General features: G+C 40.0%; 1 protein-coding gene across 4 annotated transcripts; it reads left to right on the top strand.

Annotated features, from left to right (window-relative positions):
* The first annotated feature begins 3,433 nt into the window (after nt 1-3,433).
* Nucleotides 3,434-12,265, top strand: LOC103988724 (uncharacterized). Of its 4 annotated transcripts, none has more exons than XM_065107290.1 (3): nt 3,434-3,721; nt 4,378-5,289; nt 9,704-12,265. In XM_065107290.1, exons 2-3 carry the CDS (start codon nt 4,378-4,380, stop codon nt 11,642-11,644), a joined length of 2,853 nt encoding a protein of 950 aa, XP_064963362.1. In that variant the 5' UTR covers nt 3,434-3,721; the 3' UTR covers nt 11,645-12,265. The 4 variants fall into 4 exon arrangements, with proteins under 4 accessions (XP_064963362.1, XP_064963322.1, XP_009405619.2 ...); XM_065107250.1 differs by having other exon boundaries at nt 3,434-3,732; XM_009407344.3 differs by having other exon boundaries at nt 3,434-3,789.
* Nucleotides 12,266-17,237: the final 4,972 nt, after the last annotated feature.

Here is a 17,237-nt window from a genome sequence, read left to right as displayed (position 1 = left end):
AGCAATCATTTTGGTGCTCCAAAACATCCCAAGTTACCCCCATATGTTCTGATGCCAATCTCTGACTACCCATTACTTGCTATTGATTAACTTTAGGAATAATTTCAGGGGTTGAAACCATATATGTTTTAGGACTTACACATCAAACACTTGGAGGAGCCGAGAATAAGACCTAATCTCAGTACCCTTTAAGATCTCTCTCTACTATGTAAGTGTAAGAATATGTCAAGCAACAAAATAATTATTCTAGCATAATAAATCAAAATTCACAACTTTGTTAAAGGATAACACTCTCTAAGGTGGAAACATCCTTGGTTGGGTTTTGACTAGAATCTAATCTGACTTGAGCTCCATCTAACTTGATTTAGGTGTGGATCAAAATTATTGATAAAGACAGGCCATTGCATAATCTCTTTCTCTAATTAACATTGGGTTCATTATAACATTAAATTGGATCTATAACTATAATTAGTCAAAATCATGATGAAAGACTCTATTAATGATAGGACTCTCTATATGTTGTTTGGCCCAAAAAAGCAAGCTGGGCCATCAATTTTTTGTTAGCTTTTGGATTAACTTTAGGCTTAAAAAAATATTTATTTTTTCCAACATAAAAATATATTAAAATCTTAAAGCTTTTAGAATCCATCCATGTCAAAACCAACTTATCTAACTAAATAGGGAGAAAATAAAAAAAAAAATGTACAAAGATATGGTTTGAAATCATTCACTTCATCCCAAATTTGTGTTCATCATCTCACCCAACCAATTATAATCAAACAACATGGATGGCTGCAGTGGTGGAACACACAAATTGGACCCTTGCCATCATCATGTCATAATGAATTGAAACATGTCACAGAAAATGAGAGAATATTTTTTTCCCACCTTATATTTTTGCAAGATAATAATTATCAAGGTTGAGAACTCTAAACCTTGTCAATCTAATATATTATTTTTAGACATTGAATGTTGTCATTGTTAATAGGTATTTAATTAAATCTCGTGTTCATTGCTATTAAGGGAAAAAGTCATTGATATCATTGTCAGCTCGACGTAGTCTGAATCGGAATGTAGAGTTCTGTTGGAAGTGCCTTCGAGATGGAAACATTAAGCTTTCAAAGTGCTATTTACAGGAAGCTCAAGATTGAAAAAGATTTCTCGATCCGATCTCTCAAATGCTCAAGTTAGTCACTCGAGGTGTATGAGCACGAATATGAGTGGTCAAAAAAGATAAGTCTCCTTTCATTATATTGAAAATAAGCTTTTATACCTAGTTGTAAAAGGATAAAATATTCCATAGAATATTTTACATGGAGATAATCTCTAACCGGCCCAATAGTCTCTTCTTGATTTTTTTAATTACGCGAGCGACAAGAGGGGCAATACATAATCACTTGTTTTAGACTCTTGCCCATACGAGCAAATGGGTATAGGGTGACTATCGTCTTCTCCTTTCATCCTAGGCATCATATAACGGTTACATGTCGGATGATGATTAATTGACGTTGTACTCCTTATCAATTATTTATCTTTAAAAAAATATTATTAACTATATATATATATATATATATATATATATATATATATATATATATATAATTGGTGTTGAGACATTGTTTCAAAAATTGGTCCTTTGTTGACAAAAATAAGGTATGCAAAATGGAATCATGATAACTGAGAAAAAGACTACGATCATTAAATGAGCTACTACATCAACAACTGGGACCATCTAATGAGCTACTGCATCAACAACTGGGACCATCTATTGATGATAAAACCTCTGTTCATCGGACGGTCTCGGAACTTTTCGCTGTGCATCCATTCAAACCATAGTTTCCATCTATTGCGTCAAGATACTATAGCGCCACAGCGAACGCGAAACTAGCCAAACGATAACCTGCCACGTACACTAGAAATTGCTGATCTTGGAATTTACTCGGCCGTTACCGTTGAAGGCCGCCCAAGCCTTTGCAGCCGATCCAACTCACTGCTTGATCAACTGTTCCTTGCTGTTCGTAACCAGACAGCAAACAGTTGCCCTATAGCAATACATGTCTCATGCCAGTAATTAGCGTATTGTGCAGCTAAGATAAGTTAATCTACAATCATTATTCTCGGTTTATGTTAATTTTTTGATATTTTTTATCAATTAGGTTTCAAGTAGCCCAATTCAAATCCCAAAATATCAAATTTTCAAGGCAAAAGAAATATCTTTTTCATAAAAAATTAAATTGTTTTGAAGTAACACTTTTAGTAAAATAAAAAAATATGTATCCAAAGACTTTACTATCGATATTTATGTTATAGATATGTTTTAGAGGTTTCAACTCATCAACAAATTTGACCGATGATGTTTTTAACCCTAATGGATAAGTTATTAGTTTAATGTAAATTTGACAAATGAGTTTTAGAATTATATAATACTCAATTGATAAGATGAATTGAGTACCCCATGAGACTAATGTAAATTTATCTAATGGTGCTTTGAATTCTTTGGAATCAAGTGTAGCATCATATTTTAGGAATTAAACCCTTAATCTTATGCACAGGGCAAATTCACACAAAAAAAATTAATTTTTCACATTTTTTTTCATTTTTGATTTATTCCTATAATGCATCCCTTCTAGCCCATATTTATTGTTTTATCTCTAACTTTTATCTTGTTATGATCGTCTTTCAATAATCGATGGGGAATATACCAATGTATTAAGCAAAGTAATGTATTGAGTAAAGTGAAATAGATGAAGGTTGTTGTCGATGACGAGTTCGTCAAAGCGACAATCAATGGCCTTGGTAACAAATATGAGGCTCTTAAGGGCATAGGCTATGGTTGATATGATTTGATCGAGCTTTTGCACCGTGTCGATCAAATGATGTTAATCATTGGATCTCTTTTGACACATGTCGGGACTTCTACGATGTCATATGTATGATCCACGACCTAAATACTATGATCATCGATTGCCTCTCCAATTCTAACGTTAGAGTCACCACCTCAAGGTTCCTCGTCCCTTAGCGACGATATTGATGATCGAAAAGGATTTTAGTGTCCTCTTAGTGGCAACGATAATGAACGAGGAAGAAAACAAAGGTGACAAAAACGATAAAGATAACCAAACGTAATCACATCTTTAAGAAAAAAATAAAAGATACTATAAAAATAAAAAAGGGGGGAAATTTAAGGCTTTTTTTTAATTGCCCAACATATTTTTTGAGAATAATCAAATTTTCTCCATCAATATTATTTAAAACGAGGTTTCCAATATGCGGTTGCTATTATCCGCTTCCTGATTCCTGTCTGACCGAAAGCAGCGAAAAGGCTTCTTCCCGGAGATCGGAAGCAGGCCTGTGGGACCACCCTGTTCGGGTAATCGATAAGTAGGTCTTTGTAGTAACTAAGATTCCTCCCTATCGAATAAAGCAAGCGAAAAAAAATACCCCATTTGTTTCAGTACACATTTTAAGGAGACAGAGAGAACGACGCCCCTCTTATTCCCCCTTTCCTCCTCGCCTCTCTCCGTCTCGTCGTCGTATGGTTTGATGTGTTCGTCGCCTCGTGGATGACATACACAGTAGTCGATACCAATCTCTGCGTAGCGATCGGGACGCCCGATTCCCCACAGCCCCCTCTCCGATCTCCTACTCGTTTGCTTGTTGCTTGTGCTTTTCTGTTCGTGAGCTTTCTCGAGAGCCGGCCTTTTTCTCGACCGCGCTCGAGGTATTCTTCTGGTGCGTGCTCTGCTTGTTGTGGACGAGGCGATGGCCACAATCTGGTAACTCAGCATGGTAATCGTCGTGCGTAAGTGTACTTTCTTATGAAGAGGGTTGGTGATTCTGTCAGTAGCTCCGTGTAACTAGCATGATTCGTTTGATGGTTGCGGGATCTTGTTGTTGATTGATGGTTGGAAAATCCTTGTATCTGGCGAGGAAGGGTTTCTAGTGTTTGGGTTGAGGGGATGTGGCATACGCTGTCTATTTAGGGTTGGCTATTTATGCCCAAATTTCTTGATTCGATTAGTCTTTAAGGTTTTCCTGCTTCCAACTGGCAATTTGAGTTAAACCATTGCTTCTGTAATGTTTCAAATGAAAAAGAATAACAAAGATGACAATTTTTTTCTGCAAGTTCAAACATCTTTGTGTCTAGCTCTCGTTTTAGGTTCTTAGTCTTGCTGCCTGGAACGCGCATCTACCTATAGGAGATGTTTGTGCATAGATATATGATTCTTGTAGGTATCTGGAAGAGCACTTTAAAACAAAGAACAATCTGAACTGTTCTTTCCTTACTTTGCATAAATCAGTTGATTTGGGCGTTTCTTCTTTAAATATGGGATGGAATGTGCAGTTGCTAATCTTTCCTATTCGATGTGATGACAGATGGATGCTGCTGAAATGCAATATATCAATGAACATGCTGCCGAGACAGTTTATGATCAGTTCGCTTCACCAGATTCCCCTGGCAGATATGGCATTTATGATGAACCACTGATATTGCCTCGCATAGGCTATGAGTACCAAGTGGAGATTCCAGAACTAGCAACAACGGACTCACAATGCATCCTAGTAGAATCTCGCCTGACTAGTACCAGCTGCATGCTTTCTGTTGGCAATCATGTCGGAGTAGGATTAGGCATTCCAATTACCTGGGTTCACCATGTAGGCAATGCTACCAAAGACCAACAGAAAGAAATTTCTTGTTCCAACATTAGTTCTATTGGAGGTGGGTCAGTGGAGTATACAAACACTGAAAAAGGCCATGCCGATGCTATATACAGTAAAATGACTGAATTTCAAGAAGAAAGTTCTTTGTATCATACAAAGCTTCTAAACCTCGCATGTAAAGATGAATGCACTGACCTAGCAAATTGTCGCAACAAACCTGATGGATCTACAAGCAAGAAAAGCATTAACTTAGAGAGTAAGATGGATAGTGGTGTTCCTCTGCTGCAACTTAGCAAAGCTAAAGGTTACAGAGCGTTGCCTGGTACACCATCTTCCTCATGGAGTCACAATGAGACACAATGTTTTCTTCTAGGTCTTTACATTTTTGGAAAGAATCTTGTTCAAGTGGAAAAGTTTATTGAGTGTAAGAAGATGGGGGATATACTTTCCTATTATTATGGAAAGTTCTACAGATCTGATGCGTATAATAGATGGTCAAGATGCAGAAAAGTAAAGAGCAGGAGGTGCATTCTTGGACACCGTATATTTACCGGATGGAGACAACAGGAACTCTTGGCACGTGTGCTATCTAAAATAGCAAAAGAAATCCAAGACACTTTGTTGGAGGTACTTTTTAATCATGTGACTGTTGCTTTTGGGTTTTAAGGTTCATAGTTGAGAAAGTTCATTAGCTTAAACTATACATCCTTAGTTCTTATTTTTTACAGCAATTTCTGCAATTTTCAGGGAGATCTTGTAGTGTCTAGACTCTAGAATGCAAAAGAAGTACTTGTGGACATTTTTTTCCCAGAGTATAAAGAAATTGGTGTTGCACATTTGTTTGTTTAGAGTACAAGATAAGCTTTATAAATGTTTTTAACCTGTTAACATCTATGTCTTTAGTGTAGTCTGTGCTGATGTGGAAGTTTTGTGCCCCATTGGGAGGCTAGAGAATCAGAAAAACCAAAAGACTGAAAATCTTACAGTACCACAATTGGTTTTTTGCAAGATTATCTATCAGAATATGAGCTAGCATGGATTCTACATGTTAAATATATCAGTATTTCATTATAGATTGTAAACCAAAAATGAACCAGTTGGGTCCGTCAAATCTAGTCAAGACACTATTCACAGGATCATTTTTCCTCATTCAAACTACTATACCCGTCCACTCATGAGTCATGACTACTCTTTTGTTGATGATTGTCATGTCTTGTTGTGCAGAATCTTAATGAAATGTATACTAATGTCATCGGGAAAAAAAAAAGAAATATATATGAATGTCAAAACCAAAGGTTTAAAATCTCAATCCTCTACCAAATCCAACTGGACGTGCATCTTGGCCCTGCACCTTCACCAAAAGTGATGCCAGTGCCTAGGCCCCATATTCTTCCAATGAATATGGCGATATGAACAGCATGACCATGTGTAATATACCGAGAGAGGTTATTAGAAGATATACAATATGGCATAGGATTTAAAGGATCAACCAATCAATTTCTAGTGAAAGATTGAGTGAAGGTTGGTTGGTGTCCAGGGTCTCTTCAATCACAGATGGTGTGCAATGCAATGCTGATGCCATCAAGATAGCCTGGTACTGAGAAATAATGGTTGAGCTAATCAGCATTGACTTTGACCTGTTGATCTACATCAAAGCTGAGTCAACTTATTGCACATCCTTTTGCACGATTTGGTTGCTCAGGACAGTCATGAGGTGTTGTGTGACTTTAACCTGTTGTTCTACATCGAAGCTGAGTCGACTTAACAGACATCCTTTTGCACAACTTGGTTGCTCAGAACAATCATGAAGTGCTGTGTAACTTTGACCTGTTGTTCTACATTGCAGCTGAGTCGACTTAAAGCACATCCTTTTGCACGATTTGGTCGCTCAGGACAATCATGAGTTGCTGTGTACTTTGTCTTCCCAACAATTGGATCCACAAGCTGCTACAATAGATAGTAATGCATCGGAAAGGCACTTAGTTTTCAAGACCGACCGTACAATCTGATGTAAAATCTATTGAATCATATTTGATAGTGGTAGTAAAAAATATTGAGCATCTTCTGGTTTGGTGCAGAGCATGAACTTGAAAACTGATCCCAAGGGTTATGGGAATCAGCTTGGGTTAGTGTCAAGGTAATATCTTTGTCAAACAGTAGTATTGGTTCAACTTTTCATTTGGATCAATTTTTTTAGGAGTCGACTTTGTGTGATGGATGAAACATTACGTAAAAGATAATAATAATAATAACAGAATAAAGATTAATTTATTAAATAAATAATTATTTATCTTATTATATAAAATATTCATATAGTAAATAACTATTATGTATGTCATATAAAAGGCTCAAAACTTTGTGCCCTACAGCTTGATGTTAATGATGATATCGATCTTATGAACTACGTCCAGAAGACTCTTTTCTTCAATTGCCAGATCTATTTCAGTGAAATTCAAAAACTTTCTCTTCCATTGATGAAAATGGTTTTTAAGGCAGCTCTGGCAAATGGTTTTTTTCTTTGTATCTCATTGAGAAAATACTTTATACGGCAGCTCTAATGTTTTCTTGAATGCAATTTCTAAATCATTCTCGCTGTGGATCCAAAAATTTTGATCCAGTGTCAATACCGATGGACAGTGGGCCAACATGGTTCTAGTATGGGTTGACATATGGACACATGATATGGCCGGTAGATTCGGACGAGAGAGAGAGAGAGATTAGTGGTGGCTGAAACATGTCTGTCATTAGGCATATTTTTTTATGATTTTAAACCAGCAACAAACTTATGGAATTGGACCTATCCTGACATGAAGACAGGTTGAAGGCCATTTGAGACTGACTTGAAGCTTGTTATGCATCTTATAAATCTTATTTTAGTTCTAGACAACTCTAAATGATATTTTGGCTGGTCTTTCTGTCATTTGGGAGGTTAAAACGCCAGCCCAAATCTTGTAGTGTATAATTTTTGAGTGTTTTCAAGTCATGAGCCCATTGCACCATACATAGTATTATGGTTGAGAAAGATTTTTTTCTATGATAATGTTAATTAAATACATATTGAACATTTCTTAATAGCTTAAGCTTTTGGGATTAATGGTCACCTAATTAAAATCTTTATCATGGTATCAGAGCAGCATAGGTCATGAATTGAATCCTATGCATGTCCCTCTCGGTTTCACCCAGTGTTTAATTAATGTATGTGCAGTACTCTTCTCTCAAATCGGCTTGCACTATCCGCTTGGATTTAGTTTCGCGTGTGCGAAGTGAGGGGTATCATTGAGTTAATATATATTGGGTCATTTACTAATAGGTTAAGCTCTACCACCCAATTAATTTTTTTATCAGATTCCTCCGAATCTAGCTACAAATTAAGTCTTTGACCCCTTAAAACTCATTGTTTTTCATATTCAACTGCTGTGTTGGATTCACTTTCTAGTTTGATAGATGAGTTTAGCATTGTGGCATTTTGTTCCATTGGTTTGTATGTCTGCTAATGAGATAAAAACACCTCCTTATATGCAAACTTATCATTTCTTCTTAATTTCATTAAAGTTCAATTAAGGATGCTTCATCATTGAATGAGCTTAAATTGGCACCAACAAGGTGAAGTTTCTAACCTCTGAGCCACATTTTAGAAATGTTGGCAAGTTTATTTTGGTTGGGCATTTGCATTAGTTTCAAAGGTCACCATCAAGTCATTAGCTGCTATACTTTGTAAACTATTTCTCTTACCTTCTTGATTTTAATTATACTTTAAATGGATGGAAAAGTGCATATATGATGTGCGATTACAGTATTTCGTTGCTTATTTATATCTACATGGACTTCATCTATTATAATTTGTTTTTCCACTTCTAGACTCTTCCAAGGTGTAGCTAGATTTTGGAGGGTTGTAACATTGTAAGAACTTTATAAGGGCACTCACTATATTAGAACATGATCCAAGTTGATTATTTAAATGTCACTTAGTTTAACAAGACAGGTAATAGGTGTAGCATTTAAAGACTGTGCATCTTAGATATCCAAGGTTTTTACTGCTTGAGTTTGAAAGCACTACATAGTAAAAGAGGAAAATTATATTAAAAAACTAAACCAAACGATTACAGCCAATCCTGTTCGCGTTACAGTGAACCAAAAACGTGAGATCGGAAGGGAGTTCTGGCTCCCAAAAACAATCAAAACGAGAAGTCCTGGCAAAATTAGCAAGCCAGTTAGCTGGCTTGTTACCTTCCCTTAGTACATGATTCACTCAAAATTCTAAAAAAGAGTGGGTGAGAATGTAGCAAATGTACCGTAATAGGCTTTGAGTCTTCCAGGGAATAGGTGTATCATCTTTGTAAAGTTCTACCAGAACTTTAGAGCCCGTCTCCACTTGGATTCGTTGAATTCGTAGTTGTCTTGCCAAAAGCAGTCCTCGCACCGCAGCAGTTTTGCAGTAAAGGATATGCCTTCTTAAAAGCTTCCTACAGCGACACATCAAACAGGAAGCATTACGGAGAACAAAGCCAATTCCCCCAGTTTCTCATTCATCCCATGAGCCATCACAATTAGGTTTGCACCATCTTGCCAAAGGAGGATCCCAGGTTACAAGGATATGATGAACCCTATCATTGTCCTCAGGCATAGCAGCCTTCTTAGTAGCATGGAATAAAGCCACGGCACAGTGGAAAACAGTAGCAGGATAAGGAGTGTGATTTTTAAAAAGTAGCAATCAGGACCCTCTTTTAACTGAATTAATGGTTGTCAATTTTGACTTTCTTTCGGATTAATGATATGAGGCTCATAGTTAAACTATTCAGAGTATCTTTTTTTGTTTTTAGCTTGTTCATTTTGCACACTGGATCTTTAAACATTGCAACAGTGCTATTTCCAGTTTTTATTTACTGTAATTTTGTTTCTGTGGTTTCATTCTGGAGTTAGATTTCTGCAGTTCTTGTTGAACTCATGCCCCTGAAAAAGAACAAAACTTTAGATTGCATATATGTTATTTTTGTGTTTACTACAAGATATCCTCTGATATAAGTTGCAACTTCTTTTTCAGGCTACAAATATATTTAATGAAGGCAGAGCTTCTTTGGAGGAATTTGTTTGTACTTTAAAGAGAACAGTTGGTATGCCAGTGTTGGTTGAAGCCATTGGAATTGGTAAAGAAAAGCATGACCTTACTGGCAATATTTTGGATCCAGTTAGATCAAATCAGTCATCCTCCATTCGCCCTGAGATACCAGTTGGCACAGCATGTTCGTCTCTTACTTCTGGAGATATCATCAAGTTTTTAACAGGTGATTTTAGGTTAAGCAAGGCAAAGTCAAATGATCTCTTTTGGGAAGCTGTTTGGCCTCGTCTGCTAGCCAGGGGGTGGCATTCGGAGCAACCGAGAGATATTAGTTTTGTTGCATCCAAACATTCACTAGTGTTTCTTATCCCTGGTATAAAGAAATTCTCAAGAAAAAAGCTTGTGAAAGGAAATCACTACTTTGATTCTGTTAGTGATGTCCTAAATAAAGTAGCATCAGACCCCACACTCCTTGAATTAGAGGCTGAAGGAGCCACAGGAAGCAGCACCACTAAAGATGAGGATGAGTGTGCCATGGATGCTAAATCAGACCAAAATGGTCTGCTTGATCATCAACAACACTGTTTTCTTCGCCCTAGGGTTCCAATTTGTAATTCTGAATTTATGAAGTTCACTATTGTGGATACCAGTTTGGTCCATGGTGAAGAACCTTTCAAGGTGAGAGAACTTAGGACTCTACCCATTGATGCCATTAGTAATTATGGCCCTTCGACTCATACAGGAGAAATAACAAGTGATGGTTCAGAAGATTCAGAAGATAGCTCATCAGATGATCAAGGAGATTCTGATCCAGATTCATCTAACAACAAGAAGCTTAAGGTAAGCAGAAAGTGCATCGTCGGCAAGGCAATGCAGTCTGCTCCATCTGAGAATGTGATTGCTTTTTCAAGTACTACATTACCAACAAATGGACATATTTTAAAAGATCAATGTGCCGATCGGCTAAATGAAAAGCTGCCATTAAAGAATATGAAGTGTAAATTCAACCGCAGGGCAAAATCTGGTCAGCGGTCTTATTTAGCACCTATGGCAAAACGAAGAAGATTAACTGCCTGTGAGTATCAACGAACTGGTCGCAATGCTTACTCCTTTTCAAAAGGCCATCAACTAATGGAGGAAGGAGCTCAGCTCAAGTTGGGTGCACAGGAAGCAAGTGGTAAAACTGTTGCAGGGCCTGACCCTTTTTGTGGGAAATTGTATCCCGACTTTCCAATTTATATTAGTCCAGATAAGGTAGACAAGTGCATATCCAAGGAACGATGTTGCAGTAGTACAGCTACTACATCTAAGGCAACTTCCTCTGATGGAATGCCTCAATCACGAACTTTGATCAATCTCAATTTAGTACCAAATGTTCCCCTAGATTATGAGACTGGTGAGCAATCTGACTCGGAGGTGGCGGACAGTCAGCATGATTTGAATTTGGAGGAAGCTGTAAAGTTGTCAGAAATGAAGCAGCAGCATGATGGTTCCGAGGCAATGGAGAACTTTACTGGAACACTTGGTGATCAAAAGCCTTCTGTCAACTCCAGGAGGCAAAGCACCAGGAACCGTCCTCCAACCACCAAAGCTTTAGAAGCTCTTGCATGTGGGTTTCTTGGGACGAAGCGGAAGGGAAGGGATACAAGGGCCCTACTGAAAGGTAATATTGCAAACAGGTCTTCTCGTCGTGTTCATAAGACTGCTGAAGCCCCAGCCCCAGCTCCCCCAGCTAATACTAATAGTTCTGAATTTGGACTTTCGAGTGCCACTAGTGATGACTGGTACACAGGCAATACTCACAATATAAGTATGTCAAGTGAGTCCTGTCTTCAGCCTGATGGTAAAGGGACACATGACTTGCTTGGGGTTCCTGTGCATGAGTACTTCCCTGTCTCAAATAAGAATCACGATTGGCAGAACTAAGATATATTGCGAGTCCCAAGAGTTGGCGACTCGGCAATTTGTTCTTCACATGCTCTTACAATGTGAGCATCTGATGTCGGAACTCAGAACATAAATCGATTCGTGTCAAAGGGAGCCATTTTATACATGTACATTGATGAGGTTTCTGGTCATGTAGCTTTTTCTAGGAGATTATTTGTACCAATTTAGGGCAATCGATTACTCGAGAAAGATTCATTGGACGAGAGTAAGGGGATCCCCAAGGTGTCACATGTATGTCGACTTCGATTCATCCTATTGGACATGTAACAATTCGTATCATATTGTTTCATGTCACCAGTGGCTTAGTATACAAAAATGTGGAGCAGCAACAACCAGATATATATGCGGCAACCGGAAGTTGTCAAATTCGACTTCCTGATGGTGTACTGAGACTAAGGGTTGAATATCTTTGATAAGTATGATATTTCTTCCAGTTATTGTCAGTAGAGGTGATGTCTTTTTTCCATCATTACTGGCCTTCCACCAATCACAGAGTTGTTTACATGTTGCTGTCTGTATTAAAACTATAAGAGTTACATATCTTTTATGGGCACAATAGTTCTTTTGGTGGGTATTAGATCATGATGGATCTTTTCATCACTCATTATCGGAGAATGGTTGTTCCTTTTTTTTTCTCTTTCATGACAATTCCTTTTCTGGTGGTCTTTATTGAAACTGCAGAATTGTAGATCTGTGATGGGCATAGTATTTCATTAGGTGGTTATTTGGTGTAAGAAGTCTCTTTCCAGCATCCATTGTCATAGGTGTCTTTATCTGTCTCTCTTAAATATATGGATTTCATAGGTCTAACCATCTTTACATCAATAGGTCTAACCACCTTTACATCTGTCTCTTAAATATATGGAACCCATAATTTTCTTTATTATCAGTCTCTTGCACTCAGATGGAACTCCCAATCGAAGTTATTGTACCTTTGTACGTGCAATACATTTGTTCGTCTTGCGCGTTGATGATGAAATTATTTTATTTCTCCCTACTAACGTGTGAAAAAAAATAATTTGCTTCTCCGATTCATTTTGGAGTCTTGAACTCCTGTTCTTTATTACTTGTTTTTCTTGAATATTCCCAGATTTGTTGGATCGCTTGTTAAATCGAATATCGTAGAATTATCTAAATCCATAGATGACAAGGACATATTGGCCATTTTACCATCTTAAGAAATAAATTTTAAAAGGTTAGATGCTCATAGGTAAAACCGTCGGCTAATTATATATTAGCCTAATGTAGTTAGACCTCCTTACTCTTTTTATCTCTAAATTTAAAAAATTTATATTAGAATCCTTATAATTATGAAATTGAAACATCTAAGTCCATTTATCCTGACGATTATACTAATAAAAATATAAAAATAATAAGTAAAAAGATAATTTTAACGTTCTATTTAGTGGTACGAGACGACATTGGTGGTGACAGACTGTAGTGCCACTAGGGGCCATGAGTAGTTATTGTAGATAAGGAGAGCAAAGGCAAGATATGAGAACTGCTCTATATCTTTGTCGATGCCGATGCAATTGCTGAGTGACCCTTTCACCGCTCTGCATCTATATTAATATCGACGCAGTTGTTGAGCAATGAAAGGGTCATCGATATAGATGTCGAGCGGTCCTTTCATCGCTCGACAACTGTGTCGATGCCAACACAAATGTAGAGCAACCAAAAGGTTGTTCACTATATTGATGGCAACATAGTTGTCGAGCGACGTCGCTCTACATCTACATTGGTGTCGACACAGTTGCCGAGCAGTGAAAGAGTTGCTCGGCATCTACATCGGCGATCCTCTTGTTGGTCGGCAACTACGTTGACATTGATACAAATGTAAAGCACCAACACAGATGCAGAGTGGTGAAAGAGCCGCTCGGCATCTACGTTGGTGCTAATACAACTATAGAGTGACCCCTTCGTCGCTCGACAACTGTGTTGACGTCGATACAAATACAGAGCGACGAAAGGGCTGCTCGGCAACTGCATCGATGTCGACGCAGATACAAATCTATTCTCATCTCTTACTATCGCTTTCTTCATCCGCAATAGCCACCCGTGACCCCCAACGGTGCTATCATCTGTCACCACTAATTGGAACATTAAAATTATTTTTTATCTATTATTTTTATGTTTTCATCAGTAAAATCAACGACGTTAAGATAAATGGATCTAAATATTTTTTTATAATTATAATAATTCTAATATAAATTTTTTAAGTCTAAGAATGTGTAACTATCCCATAAAAGCCCACACCCAAAATTATAATATCCTACTTAGCTAGACAAATCCTTGGCCCTCAGTTTATCCATTTTTATTAGACTAATAAACCTATAGCCACCCTACTGTCACGGACAAACTTCTAAATAGGGTGTTTGATGTAATGCTTATGTATGTCCGTGTCTTTTGGTATGTTCATGCCTTGTACAACATGTAGGGGGACGGTCGAAGGCTTAATAGTCCTATTTTAGTTGGGTTGGTGGCCTCTTTAGGCTTGTAAATAAATGTTGTGTCATGTGGACACGTGAGAGAGATTTTCGATCTATAATGGATCATTTTACCCTTTGTTGTGCAACGGTTCAGAGCTTGTAAAGTCTGTTTGTAATTTGCATTGTCTATGAAGTGTTTTTCAGAGATGTTTGCTTGTGGATCCCGATTGAGGCGTTCTCTCTAACCCGTTCTCTCTTTTGTTGGTCCTAAGGGACAATGGGAGGCTTCGGGGAGGCTGACCTTTGCGGACGGACACGCAAGGGTGCCGCACGACTTAGGCAAAACCAGCTAAGTCCGTGACAGATGGTATCAGAGCGGGACAAGCACTCATAGAAACACTTAGCATGCAAACGTGGGGGACCTAGCGGGGCTGCGTTGAGGGCAGTCAGCACACGCGCGACCGTTTGGGGGAAAACGGGCATGGAGATGTAGGGAAAAGGAGTCGCTCGGAGGAGCGGGCATCTGAGATTGGCATTCAGAGGAATGGCCAACCCTTCGCGCAAGAGGCACCACGAGAACAGACAAGCTTGGAAGAATGTGGAGCGCACAAAGGTTGGGATGGCTGAGTTTGAGCTATGGCTCAACATTGACAACTATACTAGATGGTGCTCAAGGCAAGCGAGGCGCTTGGTAAAGGATGAGACCATGCAAGGTGGAATGAGTTGCTCAGCGATCGAAAGAGTTGTGCAAAGCTCACAGAGGTGAGGGGAATTGCTAACTCAAAGAATTCGGTACTCATGCATGGACTTGTATGCGGACGATGGAATGTTCGCGGCCATCCGAAGGCGACCGAAACTCAGCGCCATGGAGCATTGAAACTTTCTCTTCGGTATGTGAAGGATACGTCCGTAGGAGGCTGAAGTGTGCAACGAGTTCAGCATGTTGCTAGGCCTTGAGTGGTGCAGCGGGGGCTGTATTGACGTGGAGTCGCAATCTAGCAAGTGTGTTTGCAGGAGGCAGAACAATGCACAGTTTGTTCAGCAGATCGGAGTAGTCCAAGGGGATGGTGGTCTTCGAAACGAAGAGAGATGTTGCTCCAATGAGACAGTTATCCAAGAGGGATAAGTCCCGGCTCTCCAGAGGGAGAATCATGTGGGACGGACCGCACATGTTGAGGAGGAGTACTTCAACAAACAACAACTCCACGAAGCTCAATGGACCAAGCAAGCGGTGAGGAGTCATCGCATGATCTCGCTTGAGAGAATGCATTGGTGGATGCATTGCGAGATCAAGTGGGGGAGCGTCCCAAAGCAACACAAATGAAGGCACACTTGGAGTCGATTTGGAGATCGGACTCAAGGGAGGGCTGACCCGTGGAATGGTGGGCGCAAGGGCCACCATCGACTCAATGCAAAAACGAGGAGCGGAGCAACTTGGGTGTAACTTGGCGAAGTACCCAAGCCACATAAAGGGAACCAGCATAGAAGTTGGAACATGGAGCAGAGGCACAGTGCTTTCCCTAGACAGAGGTCAAGGATATGAACTCTTGCAGAGGCAAGAGTAGAATCATGTTGTTCCATGGGTCCTTTATTCTGACGGAGTGGACTCATCGCGCATGGTGCCAAAGATGAAGGGAGCTTCTGGGCACATGCACCTTATCTCAGAGAAGCATTTGATGGAGGAACTAAGGCGACTCAATTTGCGGAGGCGAAGTTGGGTTCATAAGGCCTTAGTACGGGGCAAGAGGACGCAGAGGCGGGTACTCTTGAAGAATATGCCATAGTGTTGCCATTCAAGTTGCCATGAAGGAAGCGGTGCGTAGCGGAGATTGTGCTGGTAGGGGCAGAGGCCCAGGATCCAGACAATGGTGCACTAATTACAGCGAAGTCGGGGGACTTCGGGAGCTACTAGGCGATGGACTGTCCTAGAGCAGTGCTTCATCTAGGTGTGACCCAAGAGTGGGTGGATGAAGGTCGATTGCCAAAGCAGCGAACAAAATTGAAGGTGGAAGAGACCCTGCGATGTATTGGCAGAGGCCACACATGGAGGGTTCACAATTCGAGTTTATTCCACAAGGATCAGAATGCAATGGAGATGTCACCAGGAGGCGACATAGTGCAGCGGATCGTGGTGGAATAGTTCGTGGCAATGCGATACACACGACATAGTCCCGTGAGGGACTAGATCATACGGAGGTATGATCGGGAGTTACTGGAAGCTCCACTTCGGTGAACAACACGATGACAAGAAGGGCTATGGATTCAAGGAGTGAAGGTCATGGTACCGCAGAGGCGGGTCTTCCGTGCGTACATCGAATTTTGCATCGGATGAAAACCTTGGTCATCAGCATATGGGGGCTGTGTTCCACCAAGGGAAAAATTCGAATGCAAGTACCAGTGAGTTCCATGGGAGGGACTTGATCATGCAGAGGTATGATCGAAGCAGCTGGAGAGTTGGACTGCTCCAGAGCTCATATTCGCTTAAGGGAGCCCGACAAGTCAGAGGACAAGGTCGAGTAAGCGAACGTTGCTACCAAGGAAGCTAAGGAGAACAGAATCGGTGCAGACCCTATAATGCGATGGCAGAGGCCATGCATAGGAGTTGCAGTATGTCTTTCTATCGACCAAAGGAGAGCTGCTTGGAGAACACAGAGGTGTTGAAGCAGGGGATCGAAAAGGGCGAGGAAGCGACGATGAGTCTAGAGGGACTTAGCTACCCAAAATCAAGCATCAGTTAGAATGGAGGTGGACTCGGAGGAGTGCCACAGAGGTATATCTACTGATTGTGAAGAAAATGGATGCAGATGCGAGGCGACGGATAGTAGTGCCATGGGCATGACAGTGCCATGGGCATGGCAGCGCCATGGTACCGCAAAGGCGGGACTTCCGTGAAAGTCATTGATCCCTTGCTCTCATGGAGGGAGAGCGCTTGGTCGTGAAAGGGGCCGAGGAGGTGGAGCATGCAGAGGCAATCTCCAAGTACCGAGACAAGGCGGAAGGGCAGAGGCCGAGGAACTTCGTAAGACCGGTGTCAATGAGCTTCTCATCAAGATAGCCGAAAGTGAAGGACTTCGGGTCATGCAAGAGTGCATAACCAAGGAACGAAGCATGCAGTACACGGTGCTGTACCTTTGCTACTCAGT

The sequence above is a fragment of the Musa acuminata genome, chromosome BXJ1-1 (assembly GCF_036884655.1).
Source record: "Musa acuminata AAA Group cultivar baxijiao chromosome BXJ1-1, Cavendish_Baxijiao_AAA, whole genome shotgun sequence".
Classification (NCBI taxonomy): domain Eukaryota; kingdom Viridiplantae; phylum Streptophyta; class Magnoliopsida; order Zingiberales; family Musaceae; genus Musa; species Musa acuminata.
Note: the sequence above shows the minus strand (reverse complement) of the source record. Positions and strands in the feature narration are given on the sequence as shown.

Bases quoted from the DNA above. Each gene is read 5' to 3' on its own strand.
- LOC103988724 (XM_009407344.3), top strand. The intron at 5,290-9,703 runs GTACTTTTTAAT...CTTCTTTTTCAG, and splicing joins TCCAAGACACTTTGTTGGAG to GCTACAAATATATTTAATGA.